The 26,960-nt window shown below is 36.5% G+C and overlaps 1 protein-coding gene across 2 annotated transcripts; it reads right to left on the bottom strand.

Moving 5' to 3' along the window:
* Positions 1 to 8,723: 8,723 nt before the first annotated feature.
* RECA3 (RECA homolog 3) lies at positions 8,724 to 26,750 on the bottom strand. Of its 2 annotated transcripts, none has more exons than XM_028235896.2 (8): positions 26,562 to 26,750; positions 26,368 to 26,428; positions 24,568 to 24,785; positions 22,829 to 22,916; positions 12,447 to 12,619; positions 10,391 to 10,537; positions 10,150 to 10,284; positions 8,724 to 9,479 (listed from the first exon to the last, which is right to left on the bottom strand). In XM_028235896.2, exons 1-8 carry the CDS (start codon positions 26,643 to 26,645, stop codon positions 9,192 to 9,194), a joined length of 1,194 nt encoding a protein of 397 aa, XP_028091697.2. In that variant the 5' UTR covers positions 26,646 to 26,750; the 3' UTR covers positions 8,724 to 9,191. The 2 variants fall into 2 exon arrangements, with proteins under 2 accessions (XP_028091697.2, XP_028091698.2); XM_028235897.2 differs by having other exon boundaries at positions 24,568 to 24,773; positions 26,562 to 26,726.
* Positions 26,751 to 26,960: the final 210 nt, after the last annotated feature.

The following is a 26,960-nucleotide window of genomic DNA, read 5'->3' as shown; positions in this document are numbered from 1 at the left end:
GCGCCGACGCCTTATAACACGCAAAGAATTCGTCTACTATCATGGCCTCCCCTCCATTTGGCTTCAGCCACGCACTGGCACAGGCCAGCAGGATCTTCCATGCGTTAGGCATTAGCTGCCCCGGTGCTACCTCCAGACGGTTAAGCACATCCACCACCACTTACGGCAGTGGTAACCTCAGTCCACCCTTCAAAGCTTCCTCATAAAGGGAAAACTCCCCTAGCCTGGCGTCAGATGGCCTTTCCGTTGCTGTCGGTAGCAACAACTCTATATCCCCAGGGATCTAGTATTTTTCGCGGATAGCCTCCAACTCCGCCTCAGTAATCATGGATTTGTCAGCCTTCGTGTGCCAATGATCTGGTTCCGCCTAGCTGATTGGCTTTGGAGTTGCTATCATGGTGGAACCGTGGGATCGTACCACCGGCTCCCCCACCCTCTCTGTCCTATACTGCGCCGCTAGCTCCACAGCATCGTCATCTCCAAGCGGGTCCACCCTAACAATCACACTCCCTTCTTCGGCCATTTCTGTGGTATGTCTGCGAATCGCTTCGGCGGCAGGAACAAGGAAATTGAAAAAGTGTTGCAGAGGTGTATTGTGAGCAACAAAGGAATTCACACTTGGAATATTTTGATTTTTCGTACACAGGTAGGTGAATCGAATAATGCCAAAAGCCCACGGTTTGCCCGTATTCCAAGGGTCCCAATTAATTTTCGCCAGTTTGAAAACTTTTCAAAATCATCCGCCAAAACCGTCTCTTCAACACCCACAATGACCTAACGTTTCGTTTCTGATCCAACGCCTAATCTTCCCCCCTTTTGCGGGATGTGGCCATGTGTACAGCCACGATGCACTGTCCATCCCCTTTACCCTGTCTTTTCTACTTCCAATCATCACTTTCCACGCTGCCCCTTGAGCCCCGCACCAATCCACCCGTCCTTCACACGATCAGCCCTCCCCACGGTCGGCCTGCCCTTAACGATCGGCCTTCTCGCGCGGTCAGCTTGTCCTCACGGTCGGCCCCTTGGGTCGGCCTGCCCTCACGGTCGACCCCTTAGGTCGGTCTGCCCTCACGGTCGGCCTGCCCTCAACGGTCGCCCTTCTCGCACGGTCAGCTTGTCCTCACGATCGGCCCCTTGGGTCGGCCTGCTCTCACGGTCGGACCCTTGGGTCGGTCTGTCCTCACGGTCGGCCTTCTCGCGCGATCGGCCTGTCCTCACAGTCGGCCCCCTTGAGTCGGCCTGTTCTTAACGGTCAGCCTGTCCTCACGGTCGGCCCCCTGGGTCGGCCTGCCCTCAACGGTCGGCCTTCTCGCACGATCGCCCCTCTTTACGGTCGGCCCTTTAGCTCGGCCGGCAGGCCCTCCGCTTGGCCTTTGCGCGATCAACCCTCCCCACGGTCGGACAATCCTACGCTCGCCTCACCAACTCAGCCGCCCATCCTGGTTGGACCCATCTTCCTCATACATATTCCCTTCGCTGGTTTGAAGCTGCACTCGGGAATGGGGGACTACTGACATAGACAGGCCCACAAAGGCCATGAACCACTATAAATAACCAGAGCCCATCATTCGGGGCCCAATTCATAACCGTGCCGATAGAGTCCGGAACAGCTGGAATCCAATATGGCACCAAGAACCAACAGCATTCAGACACGCGGCGGGTGCAGGACGAGCCACATCAGCAGACAAAGATCTGCAAAGTTATTGCCACTGCACATCACCATTAATGCAGTCCATCATAGCATTTATTACGACAACACATCTCCGTCGGAATAGGACCCCCTTACCCTGAGCAAGGTAAGCTACAGCATAGGCTTTCGGCAAAGAAAACAGGTCGGAAGGGACAACGAAATGATGACAAAAGGATATAAGCAAATGTTGTAGACAAGAAAAAGGTTAAGTTCTCTATCTCGAACCCTCTCCCATATACTCTGCTTCTCTTCCTAACTTGCTCGTCGGAGAGTTCGCTGGGGGACTACTCCGTTCCCCGTTGAACTTGCCTGCAGGTTATCTGGTGGGCTTGATCATTTGGACACGGGCTGGAGGAGCTTAGACCTGTCTGATCCATTCACTGGGACGAACAGCATCAACAGATAGCATAAGTAATAAGGTTATTATATAGCAATTTTAAAAAAATGAAAACTTGTGAACAATTATGTTAATGTAGATCTTTACTTGATTTTGTTGAAGTATTAATTTCTCAACTTTTGTTTTATATGTAATTTATTAAATTTGAATTATTTTGTCGATATGATTGAATCTATATAAAATTATAGAATAAAATTTGATTTTGATATAGGTTGTGTAGTAGATATATTGAGATAATGATACTGATGATAGTTGTTAATGATACCACTGACCTAAAATCCTAGTTACGCCACTGGCTAGGTGCCAAATCACTTTTGTAATCCTTGCAAAGGAATAAAAGATGTTTAACATCTTGAAAAGAAGCTGTACTGGACAAATGCAACAAATGAAAAAACTTGTTCAGAAAAAGCCATGTATAGCATTTCTGTCCTTTTTGCATGAAGACTCTTTTTAAATGGACTTTAAAAATTTTAAATTATTGAAATGCCTTTTTTCATTAACAAATTATAGTGAGGAAGTTTCGATCAAATTTCTCATTTTTTTTTTCCTTTCTAAACTTTTTTTTTTTCAATAACTTTTTCGGTCTATATAGTTTACTAGAATTTAGAAGTACAAAATTTTTAAATTTTTTTAAAAAATAACTATAAAAAAAATCTCAACCAAAAAATTATGAAAAATGTTAATCTCGAACACAAAGGGAGTTGAATATAAATTGTGGTGGGTAAGAATTGAACCACCAACCTACAGCGGTGCTCCGACGGCTGTTGAACTCTTTTGAACCTACAAACACTCACAAAAGGTAAAGGGTCTGGTTGGAGTGTAGCCTGGGGACATTCCAATACCTAAGTTAGTAAACAACTAGACAAAGGAGCAGAATATATGAGAATGAGTGCAGGTAGAATTGATTGTGTACCTTAACCTTGGAAGTTATTTGTATTTATACTCTGCTCCCACTAACCGTTGTAGGTTGTTGGCTCTCCTCCCACTTCTCACATTAATCCCTTTTCTCTAGAGATCGCGTCCAACCAGGCGCAGAATACTAGGAGTTAGTTGGGCCGAGAACTTAAGAACATGCTTTGACTGAGTTTGTTCCTCAAGGACACGATTCCTAGTACTCTGGTCCTGGTCCCTCATATCTAGACATGGACCCCATTCCTTGGTCCTAGATTTTTGGTCTTGAACCTTCATCTCTGATCCTGGTCTTCTGGACCTAAATCCCTGATTCTTAGACCTCTAGGCCATGTTTGATTCACAATACTAATAGTGAGGTATTAATAATCCTATCAAATTAGTGTGGTATTAACTATCTCACCCCTACCCCATTACTAATTATCCTACAAATTTGTTGGATTAATTATCCATTGGATTAATAGTCCTAAACCAAATGTCAAAACAAACATAGGATGGTTGGGCCCACGGATTAATAATCCTAATCCCATACTTTAATCCTTCCAATCAAACATGCCCCTAGTTTCTTGGACATGTTGTCAAGTTATTCTGGTCCTAAACTTCTGGTCCTACTTTGTTGTAGCTCATTTTTGCCTCCCATATATATATATATATATATATAGGATTAATTACACCAAGAATCCCTCAAATATTAGTGTGGTGGATCTCCGACGATTGTTGAACTCTTTTGAACCTACAAACACTCGCAAAAGGTGAAGGGTATGGCTAGAGAGCAACCAAGGGACACTCTCATACCTAAGTTAGTAAACAAGTAGACAAGGAAGCTAAATGTATGAATATGAGTACAGGTCGAATTGACTTTGTACCTTAACTATGGAAGTTACTTGTATTTATATTGTGCTCCCACTAGCCATTGTGGACCGTTAGTTCTCCATTTACCCCTCACGTCAATCCCATTTCTTTAAGGATTATGTTGCACTAGGTGCGAATTTCTAAGAGTTAGTTAAGCCAAGAATTTAGGAACACGCCTTGACTGAGTTTGCTCCTCAAGGACACACTTCCTGGTGCTCTGGTCCTGGTCCTTCATATCTAAACCTAGACCTTGTTCCCTGGTCCTGAACTTTTGGTCTTTGGGACTTGGATCCTTGATCCTGGACATCTAGTCTTATGGACTTCTTCTCATGCCATTATGGACCTATACTTCTGGTCCTATTCTTCTGTAGCTCATTTTTGTCTCCCATAATTAGTGAATATCGCTTTACCTCCTCATCTAACGGCATGTACATATTAACTTATTTAACTATGAAAATTGTACAAATATATTTCTTTTGGATGAGATTTAAAGGGGGTGAAAATAACACAATTTTATAATTGAGGGAATCAAAATATACAAATTGATAAATGAGAGATAAAATGATACTCAATAATATATATATATATATATATATATATATATCAAGCATTGAAATATAATATTCCAAAATAAATTCATTCACGTGCCAAAAATAAGAAGAAAAAAAGGAATGAAAATTTTCTATTCCTCCCCATTTTTTAAGTTTATATATTGATTTTTCTAAATGACTCTAGAATATTTGCATCACCTTCACTTGCTCAAGTCATTGCATGACTTGTGCCTTGACACCACTTCAAGAATTCTTCCAAGTTTGAGTCTCATAAAACAAATTTAGGAAAATATTTGAGAGTCGTAAAAATGCTCTCTCAAATTTATTAATAATGATATGGTTATCATAAATATTAATTTTTAATTTGTTATATATTCAACAATGTAGAGTTCACCTCCCTTACCATATCATTGTAGGGGTCTCTAATATTTCTCAACAATTTAATATGTAACTGTGGATGTTATGAATCGTCAACATTTTTTTTAAATTAATCAGTAGAAGAATAATTACAAATATAAAAAGTATTACGTCAAACTGACTACTACCACTAGTTTAATAATAACTAGAAAGTCAATAATCATTAAACCCAATAATGCCCAAACTTAGAAAGAAATCACCAAGTCCAATAACTACTACAAACCCAGACTTGAGAAAAAATTATCAACTACTACATACAATCTTATAATAAGAATGAAATAAACACAACTATAAATATTAATAAGTTTCTCTCGATAAAAATTGAATACAGAACCTTACCATAAAGTAATGCTACACATTCACTAAACTGAATGCCCTACTCATAAATTGCTAACTTGACTACCATTTTTCTACACAACATTTATGTCAATATCAGAACAATTCAAGTTTTGACTCCCAAAACAGGTAGCAAATACACTCCCACTGGGACCAAAAAAATGGCCTTAGTTTATAAGGAGATTGTTATCTTATTTGGTGCTTTGCCTTGTGAATGTTTGCTTTTCTAAAGTCAATTGTGGACGATGGAAATTGTTGGTACTAATAGGGACGGAACCAGAATTTCATTATCGGAGGAGTCAAAAGAAGAATAATTTTTTTCACCATATACACAAAACACACATGTATGTATAATATGATATATATAAATTATATATACATAAAAAAAAAATTAAATACCATTGAAGCAATTTCTAATAAGATGAAGAAACTTTTTTGGTGTAAAATAGAAAGAAAATTCAAGATGGAAGAAGAATGACATATATATTTTTTTATATTGAGGGGCCATTTTATATATAAAATGATATATATATTCTTAAAATTCTATGGTAAACAATAACTTTTACAAAAAAAACAAGAGATTATGACCCCCTATAATCTTCTCCTAGTTTCGTCCGGGGTACAAATAACCTAAAGTTTCCCTTAGACATCATCCTTCTAGATGCACGAGGCATAGTTTGAAGGGGAAATTACCTTTAATGATGGTTTTTAAAAATTATTATCTATTAGTAAAAAAAAATTATGATTTTTAATTATTAATATTTATAATATATTTTATTTTTTTTATAAATAATTTTTATGACTATCGCTGATGAGTAATTCTCCATACTTTAAAAGTAATGCTTTTTTATATTTAAATGTTAATTATAATTTTTAAATATTTATGTGGGTATTATATTTACACTCAAAAAATGTTTAAGTGAATCCAATTTTTCAATACATCATATTAAATTATTTAGGGTACGCAAAAATAAAATAAATTAAAAATTTTAAATTACTTTAAAGAAAAGAAAACCTTTCTTTTAAGTTCACGAACATATATGGAATATGATTATGAAATCTAGCATCGACTTTGCTAATACCGACGAAGGAGGACGGCAAAGGAGAAGGAGAGCGGCGAAGGAGGAAGACAAATATTCAACCTGTTTTTTGTAATTATTGTTTGCACTTTCAAAACCAAACAAAGTGAACTTGTTCGGTTCTAAAAGTCCTAACAATAATCACGAAAAATAGGCTGAATATTCGTTTTTATGTATAAAAAAAAAAAATCAATAATTGTACTTCAATATTTATGTGAATACTTGCATCTTCTTTGATGGATTGTTTCAAAAAATTATTTTGATTATTACTCTCACCTATTGTTTGATTTTGTTCAAACGTTCTTTTATTTGCAAGTAATAATATAATAAAAATAATGATCTTAATGATAGTGGTGAGTTTTGGCGGGGTGAATTAGAATTTTGGAATGAGGAAGAAAAAGAAGACAAGATAATTTAAACTTGAGAAAGAATACGAAGATATTTGAATAAGAAGAATACGTACAATTGATTATGATGTACCAAGAGAAAAAAATAATATTCTATTTTAATGTTTAATATGTGTTGTCTTTATTAATAAATTCGCATTAAAATATAATAAGAATTAAAAATTTTAAACTTAAATTGAACGTACTTAAATAATTTTTTAATTTAAATAGAATGGCCCTATTTTGTGGAATAATTGATGAGAGGTCCTAAAATTGAAACTCGAGTAAGGTAGGTTCTCGTGGACTGATCCAATTAGTTCGGCCCATGAGCATCTCATTCTAACGATATATTTTGTTTATCTTTTTATATTTGTGTGTAGATTTATGAAATAAATTACACTATTGACTCTATAATTATTGTCACATAATTTTAATATATTTCATAAATTAAATTACAAATATATTATTTAAGATTTACTTAAAATACAAATTATCTCTTATGAATTTAGAAATTATAATATGCCACTTCAAGTTTCTAATTACATAACAAATGACATATTTTATTAATAAATATCATCAAATCAATTAATAAATTTTAATGATGTCAAAAATATATTTCAAATAATAATTCAGGTAATTTTATAATTGTATAGGAGAATAGTTAGATTTCACTTTTTCTGTTAATTTCTTTAAATAAAAAATTCTGACAAGAGGATATTTTTAATTTTTAAAATCACATGGTGCAATTTATATATTAAGCAAACCTCAGACGATATATTTATAATTTATCAAAAAAATAAAATCATGTATTTATAATTTATTAAAAGTCATCAACTTTATAAGTTTTTTTTTAAAATAAAAGTTTGTGACTTTATCACTAATTAAATTATATAAAAACTTTGTGACGAAAAGACTTGGGATTATAAACACATTTTTTTTTAATGCATTTTTTATATAAATGTCATCGTAAAAATTTGTGACTTTATCACTAGTTAAATTATATAAAACTTGGTGACAAAAAGGCTTAGGATTATAAACATAGTTTTTTTAATGCAATTTTTATAGAATGATTTAGCCTTTTGTAATTATTTCATTTCAAATTCAAATAGGTCATAATTTCAATTTACTATTACCACGTCATTTTAAATGAGGGTTTTATATAAAAGTTCAATTTACTTGTGTACCGATTTTCTTTACTTAAATTAGTCATTTTCTTCTCTTTTGAATGTAATGCACCAAACCAATTAGGTGCCTCAAAGGCACACGTTCTTGCTAAAAAAAAAAAAAAAGAAAAAGAAAACACATAAATGTGCAAGCGTGCTTCTTTTTTTTTTTTTTCTAAAAAAATATTTCATTTAATAAGTTTTAGAAAAAGATGACTGCAATATGAAAGCAGTTTCCTTAAATAAAAAATTAAAAAACTCAAAAGAAAAGCAAACAATATGTAATTTTGCGGAAAATTTTGTAAGAGGTTGGTGGGCAGCATAAACATTCAGCCAAAGCAATTAAGACCACAGACAAGTGGGTTTTTTTTTTTTGGCAACTAAAATTCATAAAAAGACAAAATAAGTTAACATAATTAATAAAATAAAATGTCATATCAAATCTATAATCATTTATCTTACAAACATTACATCCGACTATAAAAAAAATTCAACTATCTTTTCAAATATAAAAATTTAAACCTAATAAAATGACAAAAAATTATAAAATAGCCTACTTTTCAAACGAGGCCAATGACCACTTATCCCACAACTGTAGCAAAAGACCCCCCCCCCCCCCAATCCAAAGAGTTGACAAAACGGTAAAAATTTGATAATAAAATCCAAAATCTCAAGTTTAAATTTTTCAAAAGACCCCAAGAAGTTTGCACTGTCAACTTTAAAACCTCTAGATATTAGTTCTTAACTGTCCAAATATAAGTTAACTCGAGTCCAATTGAGCTAGTTGGGTGGGAGATACCCTAGATTTAAATAAATAAACAAATAAATAAAAAATAATAATTTAATAATCAGCAGCCAAGTGCATTTGTGACAACTATCCCTGTTCCCATAAGCCGCCCATAAGCCCTACCATACTGCACATCACAACATAGAACAAAGAAAATAAGCAAAAGGAAAAAACATCATCAGTCATAAAATCATCAATTCCATAGCTCTAATTTGGGGTAGCTTTAGTCTGCCTGGCAATGGGGTTTACAGTGTGTTGTTACATCATAATACATAGAAAATAACATTTTTACAATGATGAGGCATTTTAGCAGAGATCAATACATTTCCTTTTCTGGGTGAGATTAATCCAGAGACTCCAGATTAATTTGTAAGAAGAGTAAACCAGAGATGCAATAACACAAGCAGAGACGTACCTCCTTTGCAATTCATTGACATCAAACACCATTTGGAGTTCGGCGATGGAGGAGCAGATGACTGAGCAACTAACAAACTTCAAATATTGAAGTCCACTGCACAAATTCTCATGCACTGATCAAGGGTCAGTTCACATACTTAGTGCTGGAATAAGTGCAGCTTTCATTTGCCAAGATTTGCAAACAATTTTTGGTACGATCTTCCATGATTATGCTCCTTCCCCAAATAACTGACTTCTTACAGAATTCACTATCTTGTCCAGAACCCCATCGTTTTCGGCCAGATAGCGTTCAGCTTCCTGTTTATTTTTCAAAACTTCCCCTTCTATGAAGAAGTTGTTTCCTTCTTTCATAATGATTCCATGATCACACGCCAATTCCAAGACCTCGGACTCGCAGCAAATGCCTCTCCCGAACTTTATCCCCAGTTCAGCCTTTTTCATTGGAGGTGCTAGTTTGTTTTTCATCACGTGCACACAAATCCCGAGGCCAGTGACCTACACAACAGACAAAACGAAGACTTCAATAGCTGAACAAAAATGGAAGCACAATGAACTTCTGTTCTACAAAAATTTAATCACGTCAAATTTAGGATTAACTCTTATGATATCAAGCCATCTCTGGTTGAACTTTGATGCCATCTCTACCATAATTAGAAAGTTTTCCTCTTAAGAACTTGCTTCAAAATCATTCTCTTTTAGCAGCTTCTTCTTCTTTTTTTTTTTACTTTTTTTTCTCTTTTAGCAGTTATGTTTTCCTTTAATCAGTTTTTTTGCGCCATGAAGGACTATACAGTTAGGCAAAATTCCATGAATGTCGTATTTTTCCTTTGATTAGGGAGCGGTAAATTATGAACCAAAAAGAGACTAACAAAAACAGGACAAATATTTTCAAGGAACAAGCCAAAACCTGATAGCAAAGATGCAACTGATCAAAGGAAACTACTATTTTCCCTCCCCACTCTTTGAGAGAGAGGGGGAAAAAAAAAAAGAACAGGAACAGAGACTGTTGGTTTGTCTTCCATAGAATAATCTATTGCAAAAAACTGGAACTGAATTGGTTGATAGAGAAACTTAACAGAACCAAGCATTAAGAGAGGTTAGATTCATCACTAGAACCTTGGGAACTTGTTCATGCACATAAATGCAATATTTGTAAAAGTTTTACCTTATCTTCAGTCTTGAGCAATCCTTTTCTCTGAATTTTCATCCGTATAGCTGCATAGAATTGCAAGGCATTTCCACCACAAGTTACCTCATCCGCATGTCCAAAGCCCTTCACCGATCTTACTTTTGATCTCACCTAGATGTGAGCAATGAGCCAATAACCCAAAATTAAATATCAGCAGCTCTACAATCTGATTTATAATCATTAAAAGGATCAATGACTTCCGGTAACTAAGTTCAACCTGATTAACAAATACAATTAGAGTCTGAGACTGGCATAATGAATAATGAATTTTTCGTAATGCTTGGGTCATTATTTGTGATTGTACATCCCTGTAAGTGCCACCCACAAGAACATCAAGTTCACACTGGGGAACAAGAGCAGCCACCTGCAACGCAAAATTAACACGTGGTAAACAGGATGAAAAGCACGAAAACAATGACTCTTGGAGGAAGGAAAATAAGTCATGGTGAACAAGACGTAAATTGTTCACTTTTTTAGTGATTATGGTGTCAATTCATTAATTAAAAGCAAGACAGGCTGTAATATCATTTATAAAGAATACAATGCCAAGTCAATAAGAATCGATAAGATTCAAATCCTATCAAAACGATGGAGTTACCAACAAGAAAAGATGGGGGTGCTTGAGGAATAGAGTTGAAATACATCAAAATGCACAAACCTTAAAAGCTGCATAACAAACCACATGGTGAAAGCATTTCCCATCTAGAAGAACTATAAATCTTACAAAATCATCATTAAATTCAAAATTACGGAAGCATTATAACATTATGTTAGTCAACAGTCCATCACACTGAAGCATATGAGATTGGCTGGAGATATTCTAAAATTAAAAATATATATATATATATATTCCTTTTCTGAAGCAAGTTACGGATAATATAATATGAAGGAAAAAATCATTTCTCAGACATCATCTATACTTCAATTATATGATTTCTTTCCGTATGAAAAGGTAGCTTGTTTATACACAAACTAAGTTTGCAACTCTCTTCTTTTGCCAAGTGGAAAAATAGATATCTGGATTTGTTAAAGTTGAAGATCTCAACTTCACGGTGAAGTTGATCCATTATAGGACTAACTTAGACTCTCTTTGGTAATCTAAACTGTTCATCTTATACAGCTAACAGAGAAAATTATCTATCTAAAAAACCAAGTTGATCCAATATCGATTGTCATACTATTAGATCATTTTTATCTATACAGTTTACATGTTTTTAAGAATAAACCGTTCATTTGTTATAATATATATGTTATTTGATCATATTATTACCCATATTTGATCAACCCAATTTTTGGCATGCTTATTCTTTTTAGCTTGTCATATGAGACAAATAGTTTAGATCATTGACATAAATACAGATTAATCTCACAACGTGCCAACTTCGCCTATGAAGTTGAGATCTTCAACTTCAGCAAATCCGAACTCGAAAAATAGAGGCATGTTATCTTGTCGAACATCCAATTGGCATTGATAATTTGTCACAGTTTGTTCAGATATGAGTTCACACTTCACATCATTGTCAAAATAGAAAAGTTTATAGTAGTATGATCAATACATTGGTTGCAACATGGTTTACTATCATACAGAAAGTTTGCAAACTTTTGAAATGAGACTGTCAAGAATCAGGGTTTGCCCCACCGTCAAAGACCAGAAGTATATAGCAGGGTAAAATGCCAGTGGATGAAGTTTTTAAAGGCGAACGTGTAATGTGATGCATTTCCCCTCATGAGGCAAGGCGTAAGGCTTAACGCATCAAGGCGTAAGCATTTCAAATTTCAAATTTTTATATTTAGTAAATAAATTAAATATTTTTTAAAGTACTAAAAAATATTAAATATAAGGTGTCTTTGATGATTTTGCATAACACCAAAGAGAGTGGCGTAGAACCTCTCTGTATTATTATTCAGCAAAAACTCCCTTTAGTCGAAAGGCTCACAATTATATTTATTAATAAGAGAAAGATCTAATCCTAATAACCCTAGGAATGATTAAAAGAAAAATAAAATATTAACAAATAAAACTAATCCTAAATTGACTAAACTTTTGGCTTGACAGTAGCATTTAGTATTGTTGAAATCAAGTAATATAGGAAAATAACCAAAAATATGAAAATTTTCCTAAAACATACACCACAAATCATGGCTGCATTAGATAAGCATCAAAAGTTGTTCAAGGATAAGATGGCAAGAATAATATAGAGACATATTTGTGTGCTGGAGTAAAAAGTTCAAAAACACATAAAATGGAAGAGAGAGAGAGAGAGAGAGCTCACACTATCAACCACAATTACATCTATTGATCCACTTTTGGTCAGTGTATCAACCATGCACAACAAATTTTCAGCAGAATCTGGTTGAGAAATAAGGAGGTTTTCTGTGTTTACACCTATTGCTTCTGCAAGGGAAGGGTCCATCGCATTCTCCACGTCAAGATATGCACAATAACCTACAAGAAAGACAATTCCGTGTTCACATATGACAATTAAGCTACCTGAAATGATAGGCATACACTCCAAGAAAGACAAAAAAAACACTTGAAACTCAAGGAATATTTCATATGACAAGACATGGTTGGTTCTCACAACACGTATTTTCAGCACTGCATCTCTGGAATCGAACTTACTTACATCACAATCAAGATTACATATGTCCAAAACTGACTACTTTTATTAGGAACTTTCCAACAAAAAATTAGTTCTAATTACAGCATTAATGAAATAATTATAGAAATGTTTCAGAGTCAAATTCAAACAGATAAAATGAACTTGAAACTCCTTTTTTTGTTGCCTCTTTCAGTAGAGAAAAAGTCCATTCAAGACAACCAGAATCTGACATCCATCATCTACTTCTAAGTTCGGAAAAATCTAATTCTTAGACTTTTATTTATTTATTTATCAACAACAAATTTTTTTTTATTAAAGAAGAAAAGAAGTACGAAGTGAAAACAAGGAGTCCTCATCAAACAAAACTAGACAGCTCTAATCAATACAAAGAAAGTAAACTTATACATCACAGATAGCTCTCCAATCTCTAGAAATCGAAAAAAGAGGGGTCCATCTAAATGAAGTCGAAGCAGAGGGCCCCAACACTATCCCACAAAGATGCTATATTATCAAATTTGTCTTCAAAGATCCTCGCGTTCCTTTACATCCATATATAACCCAAAACAGTGCGGAAACGACACAACACCACAACACTTAACACCCCCCCCCCCCCCCCAAAAAAAAAAAAAAAAAAAAAAAAAAAAAAAAAAAAAACTCGAATCGTGCTCACACACATGCCCGGTACCACCTAAGGGATATCAATCATGCAAGACAGACGATGCCAAAAATCTGAAGTCACTTGAAAGTATGTTGTGAATTTTCCAAACAAAAGCTGGAAGCTGGAATCAAAAGAAGCAGTAATGTATCCTCACACCTTACGGGATGTTTGATATGATTTTTGTGGGATGGGGAAAAGATGCAGTACTGCATCCTCACACCTTAGGGATGGGAATTGATAATACCATGGGATGACGGGATTCATAATAAATAAAATATTGGATGAGATTATATAAACCATGGGAGTACTTGTACTATGTTTAATTAGGGTGGGACATAGCATGCAATACGAATAATGTATGTCTTTTACCATTAGATGGAGCGATGTAATTAATATCATGACATGGGACTACCAATACCTCGGGGAGTGTGGTACTGGTAAACCCACCATTTTGTGGGATTAGCAATTCCATTGGATCATCAATCCCAATCAAAGGCCAAAACAAAAAATTGGATTAAGAAACACGAAAAAACATGTGGCTCCCCCAGTATATGTAATCCCCCAATCCTCTGTTCCTGTCAATCAAGCAGGCCCTGTATTCTTTGGGTATCTTAATATTTTGTACTTTTATACATGCTGATATTTGGCTATTTTAGAGTACTATCGGTAACATTCATAATTTTCCTATTATTTGTTAAAATATATTATCACCTACCACCTCCACTCAACTCACCTACCACACACACTCACCTACTTCCCAATCCTCTCCTATATAATGAGTACCTCACCATCTGTAATTTACACATCAATACATCAATCAATAATACATCAGTTTTTTTACATGGTATCAGAGCAAGGTTAAGCACTTACTATTTTTCGCTTCACCGGCGGGCGGCAACCTCGCCTTGGTCGCCCGCCGGACCTCAATCTATTTCGCCGGATCTCTACACATACGGCTGCCACATTTACCAGTGAGTAGCCCGCAGCTTTCTTTCCCTCTCCTCATGGACCGCCTCTCTCTCTCTCTCTCTCTAAAACTTGTTCACACCGAGAGGAAAGAAGAACCAGGCGAGGGTTTCTCTCTGCTGAATCAAGGGCTTGTTCCTCTAAATTTAGAGGTTGTTATTGCATTGTCCGAACACGCCATGGCAGAGAATCTCCAGCCGGAGCCGCCGCCAGATCTCGCCGCTCCGGACGGTCGCCGGAGTGAGTTGACTCGGACCAACTTGGAGTCTTCCTCTGTAACCGTCGATCATTCCAAGGATTTCATTCACCGGAATACAAATGTGGCACCGTGCACGGCATGGACGGATGAGAAGCACAATTCATATCTTGATGCTTTGGAAGCATCATTCATTAAGCAGTTACACCAATCCCTGGGTTTGCCATTCTGGCATTCAGAACAGATCACAATTGATTCTAATCCATCCCAACAACTGCCTGTCAATGCTGGTTATTCTTCTGACCAGTTCACATTTCTACGTGATGGCCCTTGGAAGAAGATCAAATTTGAGAGGAACCAGCCTTTACTACATGGCAGACCTATGCACATGGGCATTTTATCTCTCTCTCTCTGCAGCCACTTTCTTTTATTTTAATACATGCTTATTATACTATATTAACTACAGCACCCACAGACTCCACCCACCAAAGCCATCATGCTGTTCAATGCGCCATATTATTCTTATTATTATTATTATTATTATTTTTATTAAAAAAAAAAACAAAAAACAAAAAAAAAAAAAAAAAAAAACAAAAAACACACCGACGGGAATTGCCTCTTCCCCATTACTACATTTTTCTTATTATTATTCTTTCCAAACAACAACAAAAAAAAAAAAAAAAAAACACAAACCAATTTCCAACTTTGCACAACAGCCCATCTTTTATTCACGCCGGGGATCCACCCCGATCACCATTTTACACAAAACATAAAAAAAAAAAAACAAAAAAAAAACAACCAACAAACAAACCACCCACATCCACAGGTGGAATTTTTCTTCTCTACTCTGCCGCCGGTCTCTTCTTCTTGCCTCCGTCCTGGGCGGCCCTTGCCGGTGTTGCCTCCGTGTTTCCCACTCCACTGGACATGATCACTCCCCCATACTCCTCCACTGCAGCATATGGAGGACCTCCAAATCGGAACATCACGGTGGCCTTCTGCTTCAGCTCCTTGTTTTCTGCCCTTAGCACGCTTATCTCTGCTCGCGCATCCTTATACATGCGTTGGAGCAGAGCCAGCTGGGAGTTTAAATGCTGCACCTCATTTGTCCTACTCTGCAGCCGGTTCGACAAGTTTGTGACCGCCGTCATGCTTTCCACACATGCCTTCAGAGTATACTGATTGGCCTCCACATCCGACTGCACTGCCATTCTTTGCTCCACCGACCGCATCGGAAAGTTCAACGGAGCAAACTCCGGGGCGCTTGGTTGAGTTTCCAGTGCCACCGCACCAGTTCTCTCTCTCGTTGACTCGTTGAGGTCGGGAAAGAGGGTGAGCAGCCCGCGGGAAGACGATGAAGCCATTTTCTAGGCAACAGAGTGTCACACAGTATATCTCTCAGAACTCTCTCTCAGAAAACAGAGTGTTACAAAATCTCTCTCAGAAATCTCTCTCAGACTATCGCTCGCAGGTTTTTTTTTGCCTCAGCCTCAGCCTCCGTCTTATAGCCGAGGCAGCCACGCGCATCGCGTGCCTCTTCCCACCAGCCGACAAATGGGCGCGCCAACCAAGGCACTCACGTGCCTCGCCATGATGAATCCGGCACACCTTTTGATAAATTGGGCACGCCTTTTGATGGCACGCCTTTTTAAAAAATTGAGCGCACCTTTTGAGGATGCGATTTTTTAAGGGTCCGACAAGACTCTGTAAACTGTCCCGACATTGATTCCGGTTAGCTCCTTTATGGGTCCGACAAGACTCTGTAAACTGTCCCGACATTGATTCCGGTTAGTTTCTACAAGGGTCCAGCAAGACTCTGTAAACTGTCACAACAACTGTCAGAACATTGTCTGCTACAACGGTCCGACATGACCCCATAAACTGTCTTCTACATCGGTCTGACACCACCATCCAGTGTCCTCTACACCGTTATGACACCACCATCCAGTGTCCTCTACCACGTTATGACACCACCATTCAGTGTCTTCACCAACGGTCTGACACGACCATACAGTATCTCCTATCTTTTTTTATTTTTATGTATTTTCTTGTTTTGCTCCTCTCTCCAAACTCAAGTTGGTTAGTTTCTATCCTCCTTGAGTTTGCGGGGGGCTGTTAAAATATATTATCACCTACCACCTCCACTCAACTCACCTACCACACACACTCACCTACTTCCCAATCCTCTCCTATATAATGAGTACCTCACCATCTGTAATTTACACATCAATACATCAATCAATAATACATCAGTTTTTTTACATTGTACAATTTCCAATTTTTCACACTATATCAATGCAACTGAATGAAACTTGTAGTTCAAAACTCAAATGTATATGATCTACTTTAATGTTTTGAAGCAGAAAATAATAATATCCAATTTGTTGTGTAAAGGAATTCATTTGCGTGTGTATATTATATATATATATTCACCAAAAGAAACCTGGAAAAATTTGATTGATAACATCAAGGGGCCAAATACAATCATGAATAACAGTGTGCCTATGCCAATCAAGCAGCCTTTTCTGTCCATACTCCAGTCTTGTGAAGCAAGGTCTTGTTTGGCCGACAAGCGGCCCACCTATACAATGCCTTCAGGTAAAAAGGAACTTCCTAAGTTCAGCCTCCACTAAGTTCAGACAGTCATGTTTGGGAACAACCACCCTTTTCATCTTTCCCAAATACTGTACATAATACAAAAAATTATACAAATGCATACTCAAAGCCACAACAACACTGAAAGAAAAGCCAAATGAATTTTCATATCAAAAACAAAAAAGCCTAACAAACCAATAAAAGAAAACTAACATAAGTACTTAAAAGATACTTTTATTGTTTCCAATTGGATGCATGCATTCTGAAGCAGAGACACGTCTGCTTTTGGTATTTTTTCACTTTGCCTACACTGTTGAATGAATTCAAACATTTTCCCCTTAGTCTTTTGTCAAACCAAACTTGCACAGCACACGTTAGCCATGGAAAATTATGCTATGAGTTATTTACAAGATTCTCAAAAGCAGGCTTCACATAACTTACATGAATTCATGATGAAGAAAGCAAAAAGAAAAATTTCATCAGCATGCACTATTAAAGACATCCACAACAAATGTAGGACAAATGGGTTAAACAAGAAATTAATCAGAGCATCACCAGAGGCATGCCACTCAAAAGCATAAAAATTGCCTGGAACAGTCACCATGAGTTCACTACGCAAAACCAAAACCACACATTTCAAAGTGCAAAGTAGAAGCCAAATATGATGATTTAAAAACAAAAATAATTTCAAGCCATGTCAAAGTACCATGACAAAATCGATAAACCACCCAATAGAAGAAAAGGGCATAGCTCTTTGTTGTGATGATATAACTCCAACACTAAATTTGACATGGTACTATTTAAGTATATTCATATTTAAACCTTGATTAATGTTGACATATAATCAAGTACTAGGATATTTTAGTTATTGTAGAAAAATTTAATGTATAAAGAGAAATAGAGAATTGTATAGATATTGATTGTATTATTGATTGTTGTTTGTAATTGTTAAATTATTGAATGCTACAATGATTCCTATATATAGAAGAGTAGGTGGTAGATGGAGTAGGTAAAGTGGAGGTGGTAGGTGGAGTAGGTGAAATGGAGGTGGTAGTGGTGTAGTGGGTTTAGTGGAGTAGGTGAGGTGGTAGTGGTGTAGTGGGTTAGGTTTAGTGGAGTAGGTGAGGTGGTAGTGGTGTAGTGGGTTAGGTTTAGTGGGTGAAGTAGGTGAGGTGGTAGTGGTGTAGTGGGTTAGGTTTAGTGGGTGAAGTAGGTGATAGGTTTTAACAGTCCCCCGCAAACTCAAGGGGGATAGGAACTAACCAACTTGAGTTTGGAGAGAGTAACAAAACAAGAAAATACATAAAAAATAAAAGAGGATAGGAGACACTGTATGGTCGTGTCAGACCGTTGTAGAAGACCGATGTAGAAGACCGATGTAGAAGACACTGGCTCGTGTCGGACCGATGTAGAAGACAGTTTATGGGGTCATGTCGGACCGTTGTAGAAGACAGTTTACGGAGTCTTGCTGGACCCTTGTAGAAACTAACCGGAATCTATGTCGGGACAGTTTACAGAGTCTTGTCGGACCCATAAAGGAGCTAACCGGAATCAATGTCGGGACAGTTTATAGGGTCATGTCGGACCGTTGTAGAAGACACTGTATGAGTGTGTATATAGGCTGCCCAAAAGATATACATGTAGATATATATATCGAGCCCGCAAAAGTCGCGCCCTCAAAAGGCGCGCCCACTTTATCAAAAGATGTGCCCGACAGAAATCATCGAGCGGCGAGCCATCAAAAGGCGCGCCAGACACGCGGCGATGCACGTGACCGACAGAACGCGTGTCGGCCTCTTCGTCAGGGTCTTTATAAACCGAAGCGGAGGCTGAGGCTTGGAAGCATAACAAACCAGTTGAAACCTCTGCATTCTCAGAGAGCTTGTCTCGAAGAGCTGCAAATCTTGAAACACTCTGTAACCAACCTTGTCTGACAGTACCAATCGGTAATCGCTGCTTCTCTGAAACACTTAGCAACCCAAAAACATGGCCTCTTCTTCCCGTCCAGCTACCCAGAACATGGCCTCTTCTTCCCGTGGTCTGCTTACTCTCTTTCCCGACCTCAACGAGTCCACAAGAGAGATAACCGGTGCGGTTGCCCTTGAACCTCAACCAAACGCCCCTGAGTTTGCTCCGTTGACCTTTCCTATGCGGTCTGTGGAGCAAAGAATGGCAGCGCAATCAGATATTGAGGCGAATCAGTATACTTTGAAGTCATGTGTGGAAACCATGACTGCGGTCACAAACTTGTCGCACCGGCTGCAGAGTAGGACAAATGAGGTGCAGCAGTTAAACGCCCAACTGGCTCTGCTCCAACGCATGTATAAGGATGCGCGAGCAGAGATAAGTGTGCTAAAGGCGGAAAATAAGGAACTGAAGCGGAAGGCCACCGTTATGTTCCGATTTGGAGGTCCGCCATATGCTGCAGTGGAGGAGCAGGGAGTAGTGATCGTGCCCAGTGGAGTGGGTGCGGGAAACACAGAGGCAGCACCGGCAAGGGCCGCCCAGGACGGAGGCAAGAAAAAGCGACCCGCAGCAGAGTAGAGAAGCAAAATCCCGCCTGTGGATGTGGTTGTTTTGTGTGTGTGTGTGTGTGTTTTTTTTTTTTTTTGGTGTAAAATGCTGATCGGGGTTGATCCCCAGCATGAAGAAATGACAAGTTTGTAAAATGTTTTTTTTTTTTTTTTTTTTTTTTTGGGAGTGTTGTGTTGAAAAAATAAAAATAAAATGAAAGAAAACAAGGGAGAAAGAAAATAGATAAAAAAAAATATGTATAGATGGATTATATGAAAAATATCAGGGTGATTGTTTCAAAAATAAAGTGGGGGTATGTAAAAAGGAGGAAAAGTGATTTGGAAAAAATAAATAAAAAATAAGTGATTTTAAAATCAAATGGAGGAGAGTTTGAGTAATAGAATATAATAAAAAGAGATATATATATATATAAAGTAAAGAAGGTGGGGAACAACATGATAAGGGTGTATTTTAAAATGATAAATAAAAGAAAGTTGAAGACAACATGATACCGGTGTGTATGGATGTGATAATGAGAGTGAAACAAACTTTGTGAGTGTGATTAAATAAATAAAAGAAGAATGGGTGTGCTTTCCTTAGTGCTCCTCTCTCTGCCTTCAAAGTCGAGATTGGTCTCTCCAAACGAAGGCTCAACATTCAAATCATTGTAGTCCTCTGAAAAGGTTCTAACCATGTGCCACAAAATTGGCCCCACCATTATTTGCCTGATAGATAGATGGCTGGAAGCCCTTGACAACACCAGCACCACATATGGACAAATGCATACACACACAATCACAGCGCTGGCACCACCGATGAGTATGGTGGATAGCCTCCTGTGGGCCATCTCTAACACCTCATCATCTCTATAACCAGATACTGATATTAAACAGAATGTTAATATAAATATCAGCAGCCCATAATCGTATCTTGCTTTCATTCTTGGAAAAAATCTTATGAATGTCACTACTGCAGCTAGTATGAAGACGAAAAAGCCCAAGTAGTATGGGCTCACATATTTCTCCAGAAAAACTAGCAATTCGATGAGCTCCAACGCCAAGAGTACTAGCAAGCAGTGTTGCAAAACCCCTATTTACACCCCTTCCAAGTGTTGCACCCACAGAGAAGTCAAAGACAACAACAATAGTAAGAACAGCCCACATTGCAGAGACACCAAAACCATCATAGAGAGGGTCACAGTAGTAGAACTTAAAAGGTTGAGAAGGTGGTTGATCTTTGTATGTAGAGAAGTCGCCTCTGGTGGCGGCGAACTGGAAGCTATATGTATTGATAGAGATGACAGCGGAATAGGTTGAGGTCCGGCGGGCGGCTAAGGTGAGGTTGCCGCCCGCCGGGGAAGCGAAAATACTAGGTTCTAAACCTGCTCTGATACCATGTAGAAAAATTTAATGTATAAAGAGAAATAGAGAATTGTATAGATATTGATTGTATTATTGATTGTTGTTTGTAATTGTTAAATTATTGAATGCTGCAATGATTCCTATATATAGAAGAGTAGGTGGTAGATGGAGTAGGTAAAGTGGAGGTGGTAGGTGGAGTAGGTGAAATGGAGGTGGTAGTGGTGTAGTGGGTTTAGTGGAGTAGGTGAGGTGGTAGTGGTGTAGTGGGTTAGGTTTAGTGGAGTAGGTGAGGTGGTAGTGGTGTAGTGGGTTAGGTTTAGTGGGTGAAGTAGGTGAGGTGGTAGTGGTGTAGTGGGTTAGGTTTAGTGGGTGAAGTAGGTGATAGGTTTTAACAGTTATTGTTGGGAGAGTTTCTAGAAAGTTGGAGATCTTGCTACAAAGAAGTCGGAAAGGAAGTTTTGGCAGACTACGGCAATGTGTCTTCTTTGGACTATTTGGCAATAATGTAACAAGAGAACTTCTGCAGATGTTCTACTTCCCTCGTGTAGTCTGAAAGAATCTCATCCTTTCTCTACTTTTTTTGGCTAAAAGAGGACAGTCATTTCTTTGTTTCTTCTTTTGTGCAGATTACGGATATCTAGCTTTTTATTTGCAACATTTTGACTCTAGATTATACATTAGCATCCCTACAAAATACTCACAAAATTTCATGCAAAATTTACATAATTTAATATAAATATTAGATATTTATTTCAAACAATACAACTGACATATAATTTCAATACAGAAAAAAATGTATCCATATTTTTGGATTGCCAATGTATCTTATCAATGTTTTTTCTCACTCACAACCAGACATCTTAGTTGCTACGCTAAAGTTGAACACCATGGTGAAATTGGCTTGCATGATAAGCAGAAAACATTTTCAGACTCGTGAGACACTCCTCTGGATCTATGTTTATAAGATTATTTTGATAATGATATAAGTAACCACAGTCCCCAGAATTTGAAAAGAGTGCCTTCCTAGGATCAATGGATCACAAAAGCTAAAATTGTCTTTGGCAGCAAAAATTCATGATAGTTTACCACCATCTATTCAAAAATTCATGGTAGTTTACCATCATCTATTCCTTTGATATTGGCAACATTCAATGTTCAACCTAAAATCTTTCTATTACCCTCAGTCAAAAACATTGTTCTGCCCAGAATATTTGAAAGGTGCTCTAGAAGACCTAAAAACATGCCCCTTGCATGAAGGGATAGGCACAATGCTTAACTGCATTTTTCTACATCTGCCATTCCATTTTAGCCCATGCATATATATTTGAGAGCAATTTAGGCATGACACCACAAAAAGACAATACTCCAAATACAAATCGTAATCGGCAAATTCTAATCCTTGATGCTATAAGCTTAGGGCTTCCTATTTCCAAGAACAAAGTTTTCTCACACATGCAAATGGCAGCATATGTTCTTTAGGGTTCATTAGTATGTAAGTAATCAAAAAACTGTAGGTCCCAGCCCTCAAGAAAATGATATGAAATTGTTCAAGTATAATAATTAAATAAGTTTAGAATAACAGTTATGTGGAGTAGCTAACCATGGTTTTGATAATCATAATTTTTATTTATTTTTTTAATAAATAAGGTTTTGACAATCATGAATTAAATAGTAGCCTCCTTTTCCAGATAACTCACAACAAAGGTCTCCAAAATATTCTAATTTCAAATAGATCAAAAACTAAGAGTAATATGCAATGCACCTCGAAACTTTTGAGCTTCCTTGATGATATGAAGGGCAAGTGTTGTCTTGCCTGATGCTTCTTGCCCATAAATTTCTACTATCCTTCCCTGCATATTGAGGACAAATTATTTATTTCTTTGCATTTGAAACTTACTTGAATGCATGCAGATATAAAACTAGCAATGATAACAAAAAGAGGACATGAATTCAACTTAACAATCACAAAGAAGCAACCAGAACATAAATGATATTCTCAGAAGCTCTAATTGCTTTCTACAATATATAGCATTAAACTTTTTTGTCTAATACTACTCGTAAAAAAATATAAAATAAATAAATAAATAAATAAAACTTTTAGGCTGAAATTGCAAAAAGAGTCAAGATGAGCAATGGTTAAATTAAAGGCCAATATGTAGGGGAAGAGGTTAGGGTCGATTTGTGTGTGATTGGGTATGGTTTTAGAGCTAAAAAGTGCACTTTTGGGGACTATAAACTGTAATCTCAGAAGAGTATTGGATACTTTGCACAAGAAATCAGAAAAAGAAGGAAGAGGATGAGAAGAGGGAAAAATTATTTTTCACTCTCGCAAGGTTTAGGTAGACTCATACAAACACAATATCAAATTCTCAACCCCCGATTGAAGAGCAAGATTACATGTGTTTCAAAGCTACCTACAATGAATTTGACTCACAAGTAAGAAACAAATAAATTTGTACAAATTTTCATAAATCAACTCTCTACTGAAGAGAAAGATTACATATGTACCTCTAGGCTACACAACTTCTCCTACCCTAAAATGAATTTGACCCACAAATAAGAATCTAAAATTTTTTCACTAATTAGAACTGAAAACCCTCATGCAACTTCTATAGCCCATGCCCAGCAAATTGTAAAATTGCTAAAAATACTCCCAACCACTCAAACTCAAAATACTTGCCAACTTCTGAAGATGCAGACGGCCTTTTTTTTTTTTTTTTTTTTGGGGTGATAAGTAAAAGATATAGACAACTATTAAAATTAACAAATCACATAAACAAAATCACAAATTTCATGAGATTAGAGAGTAGCATCCACAAAATCCTATCATCACATATTTAGATTGAATCTATCGTCCCAATAAACCAATTTTCGGTGAATCAGAGTAGAATATCAAGAAATTAATAATGCACTATGGCATTAGGAAACCACAAATTGAATATTGAAGATGACATTACAGCACACAAAACCTTAAAACTAGTAGCTATATAAAACTAGTAAAGTAACGTTAAAGCTATATTAGTAGCTCTATAGAACTAGTTGAATAAGGTCAAAACTATATTCAGTAACACAAAACGGAAATACTGTAAACCATCCAGAAACAAACAAGATGTAATTCATAGCAGGACTGGCTGCTAAATGTGCGTATACATAAATAATAGTGCAGAATGGATAGCTTTATAATAACTAAACAATTAGACTGCTAGTATCTAATTCTACAAAATTGGCTGAAAGTATCTATCCAATTCCAATGGCCAAACAATCCATACCAACAGCTACAGGTCGATGACCTAATGATTTTATTATCAACATGGACCGCAACAAGAAGATGCACTAATTTACTTCAAATGAGCAGACCCTAATTTTTTTACCAAGTCATTCTACATTCTTCTGCATGGAAATTTTTCCTTTATTATGCCTTTACTACCACTCCATATTTGCAGTATATTGGCATTGACATACAGAAAATGTGGCAGAAGTATCTCTTTTTCAGGAAGTCACCTTTGGTAATCCTCCAATCCCAAGAGCTAGATCAAGCTTCAATGAGCCTGTAGATATCACAGGTAAATGTCTTGAACGAAAGAAACGCTTCAAAGACAACATAGACTCTCTGCCAAAATCACTTGCAAGCCTTGAGAGAGCCAGACGTAGTGCAGCATCTTTTTCAATTCCTCCAACATCATCATGAAGTTCATCACTTTCAAATTCTGAAACCTCAGCTGGAAACAATACAGCAATTAAATTGGTGAATTAAATCAAATCACCATTAAAGTTTGTTTATTTATCAAATAAATAAATAAATAAATAAAAGACCAAGGATGAACCCAGTTGACCAAAGTCTTGCAGAGTGTTATTAACAAATATAACATTTGATATGAGTAAAACTTGTATCACAGATCTCTAAATCTTACACCAGAATCTGCTTGTATCACTTTACCTAAGAGATATACTAAACTGTATATGAGAAAAAATCATTATTATATTAACATAACATTTGCTTCTCCTTCATGCATTTCAGCTTTCAAACACTAATCATTCATCATGAGAATAATTCTCTACTTTCTCCCTTACAGTTCTTACTTCCATCACCAACCTTTTGGCACGAGTTACACGTATGAACAAATGAAACATTAAAAGGATGATTGATAATAATCATGCAATGGCTTGATGGTCCACTACTTCAATAATTAACAGATCATACAACTACAAATCTATCTTAATATAAAAGATATCAAGCAAGCTTTCCAAATGGGGAGGACTTAAAAAATTAGGGCAAATTACATTTTACCCCCTCCACTATGGGATGTTGTTGTCACCTTACCACTTTCAACTACAAATTGCTACATTTTGCCCCTAATCTTCTAATTTGTTACAATCTCAACCTTCAATTAACATTTTGCTATGAAGAAATAGTGAAAACGTGGCAATGAGTTGTGTGTGCTAATTTTATGACAAAAATGTTCATTCAATGGAGGTTTATAAACATATATGTGAGAGATCTCCCATCTGGTCATAAATTGGCATGTGCATATATTTTCTTTCACATATTTCTTCATAGGAGAGGGGGATCCAATCTAGTCCTAAAGTTGGCATGTGCATATATTTTCTCTCACATATTTCTTCATATGTTAGGGCAAGATATATACGTATCTCTCACATATATGTAAATAAATTAGCTTTTGAATTAGTACTTTTGTCATAAAATTGATATGGGCAGCTCACATGTCATTTTTTCGTCCTCTTTCGTAAAAGAATGTTAACAAAAAGGTTGAGATTCAAACAAATGAGAAGATCAAGAGGTAAAATGTAACAATGTTTAGTTGATAACAACTTATAGTGGAGGGGGTAAAGTATAATTTGGCCAAAAAGTTAAGAGAAATTCTATTTTCAAACCATACAAACTCTCAATAAAACCACAAATGGTGTTCGGATATAAACTTCCGAACAAAAGTCAAATGTTCAGATTTAAAGTTGTGAACAAAAAAAAATTGTTCAAATATACATTCCTTTCAATTGTTTATATCGGAACAACTGCTTTATGTTCATAAATTTATATCCGAACACTATTTGTGGTGTTTAGTGAGAGTTTGTATGGTGAGCAAATAGAATTACCCAAAAATTAATCCCATTTCAACAAGTTGAAAGGATTCAAATCAGTAAACAACTAATGAAAGAACCATGCCCCTCAGAAGGGATTAAACAATAATGTACAAATCTGCTCAATTCCCAAACATTTACAATTCCTAGTCCATGAATGGTGTAAAAGACATATATATATATATATATATACTTTTTTATTACCTGCAGATGAAACAAAACGGCTTTGAGTTCCAACCCAATTAATTGCAGCTTTTCTTCCACTCTAGCAAAGCAACAATACTATCAGCCGATGAAAATTAAACTAAAATACTCACAATACTAACACAGGTCAAAACCATACCCATAAAAAATTAAAGAGAGAAAGCAGAGAGAGAGAGAGAGAGAGAGAGAGTAACCTGGTGTTCGGAAGAGGCGATGAGAGGTCTTGTGAAGGCATTGAAGCGAAGGGACTGAACGAATAGAGTTCTGAAAGAGACCATTATTGGGCTGTTGTTTGGTTCGTAAGAGGTGGTGTCCTAGTTTTTCGAGTGAAAGAAAGCGGTGTCCCCGTATAGGAGTTCGTCAATTGCAAAATGTAATTTTTTAATTTTTAGTGTTTTTTTGAGAATTTATATTAAAAAAAAATAAAATTTGACCTTCTTAATAAAATAAATTTTAAAATTTTAATTTTATCAATTAAACTTTTAATTTTTTTAAAGTAAAATTAACAGAAAAATAATATTTTAATTATTAAACTCTATCAAAATGTTATTTTAGAGATTTTATGTGGGTGGCTCTAAACGCACCTCATTAAT

This window comes from Camellia sinensis, chromosome 12, assembly GCF_055761805.1.
Source record: "Camellia sinensis isolate YWXY chromosome 12, ASM5576180v1, whole genome shotgun sequence".
NCBI classification, from domain to species: Eukaryota; Viridiplantae; Streptophyta; class Magnoliopsida; order Ericales; family Theaceae; genus Camellia; species Camellia sinensis.
This window is presented reverse-complemented; position numbering and strand designations above follow the sequence as displayed.

Excerpts from the sequence above, each read along its gene's own strand:
- RECA3 (XM_028235896.2), bottom strand. The coding sequence starts at position 26,645 with ATGGTCTCTTTCAGAACTCTATTCGTTCAGTCCCTTCGCTTCAATGCC. Across the intron at positions 26,429-26,561 it reads TCGCCTCTTCCGAACACCAG|AGTGGAAGAAAAGCTGCAAT; the intron begins GTTACTCTCTCT and ends TTGCTTTGCTAG. Across the intron at positions 10,538-12,446 it reads ATGTAATTGTGGTTGATAGT|GTGGCTGCTCTTGTTCCCCA; the intron begins GTGAGCTCTCTC and ends TTTGCGTTGCAG.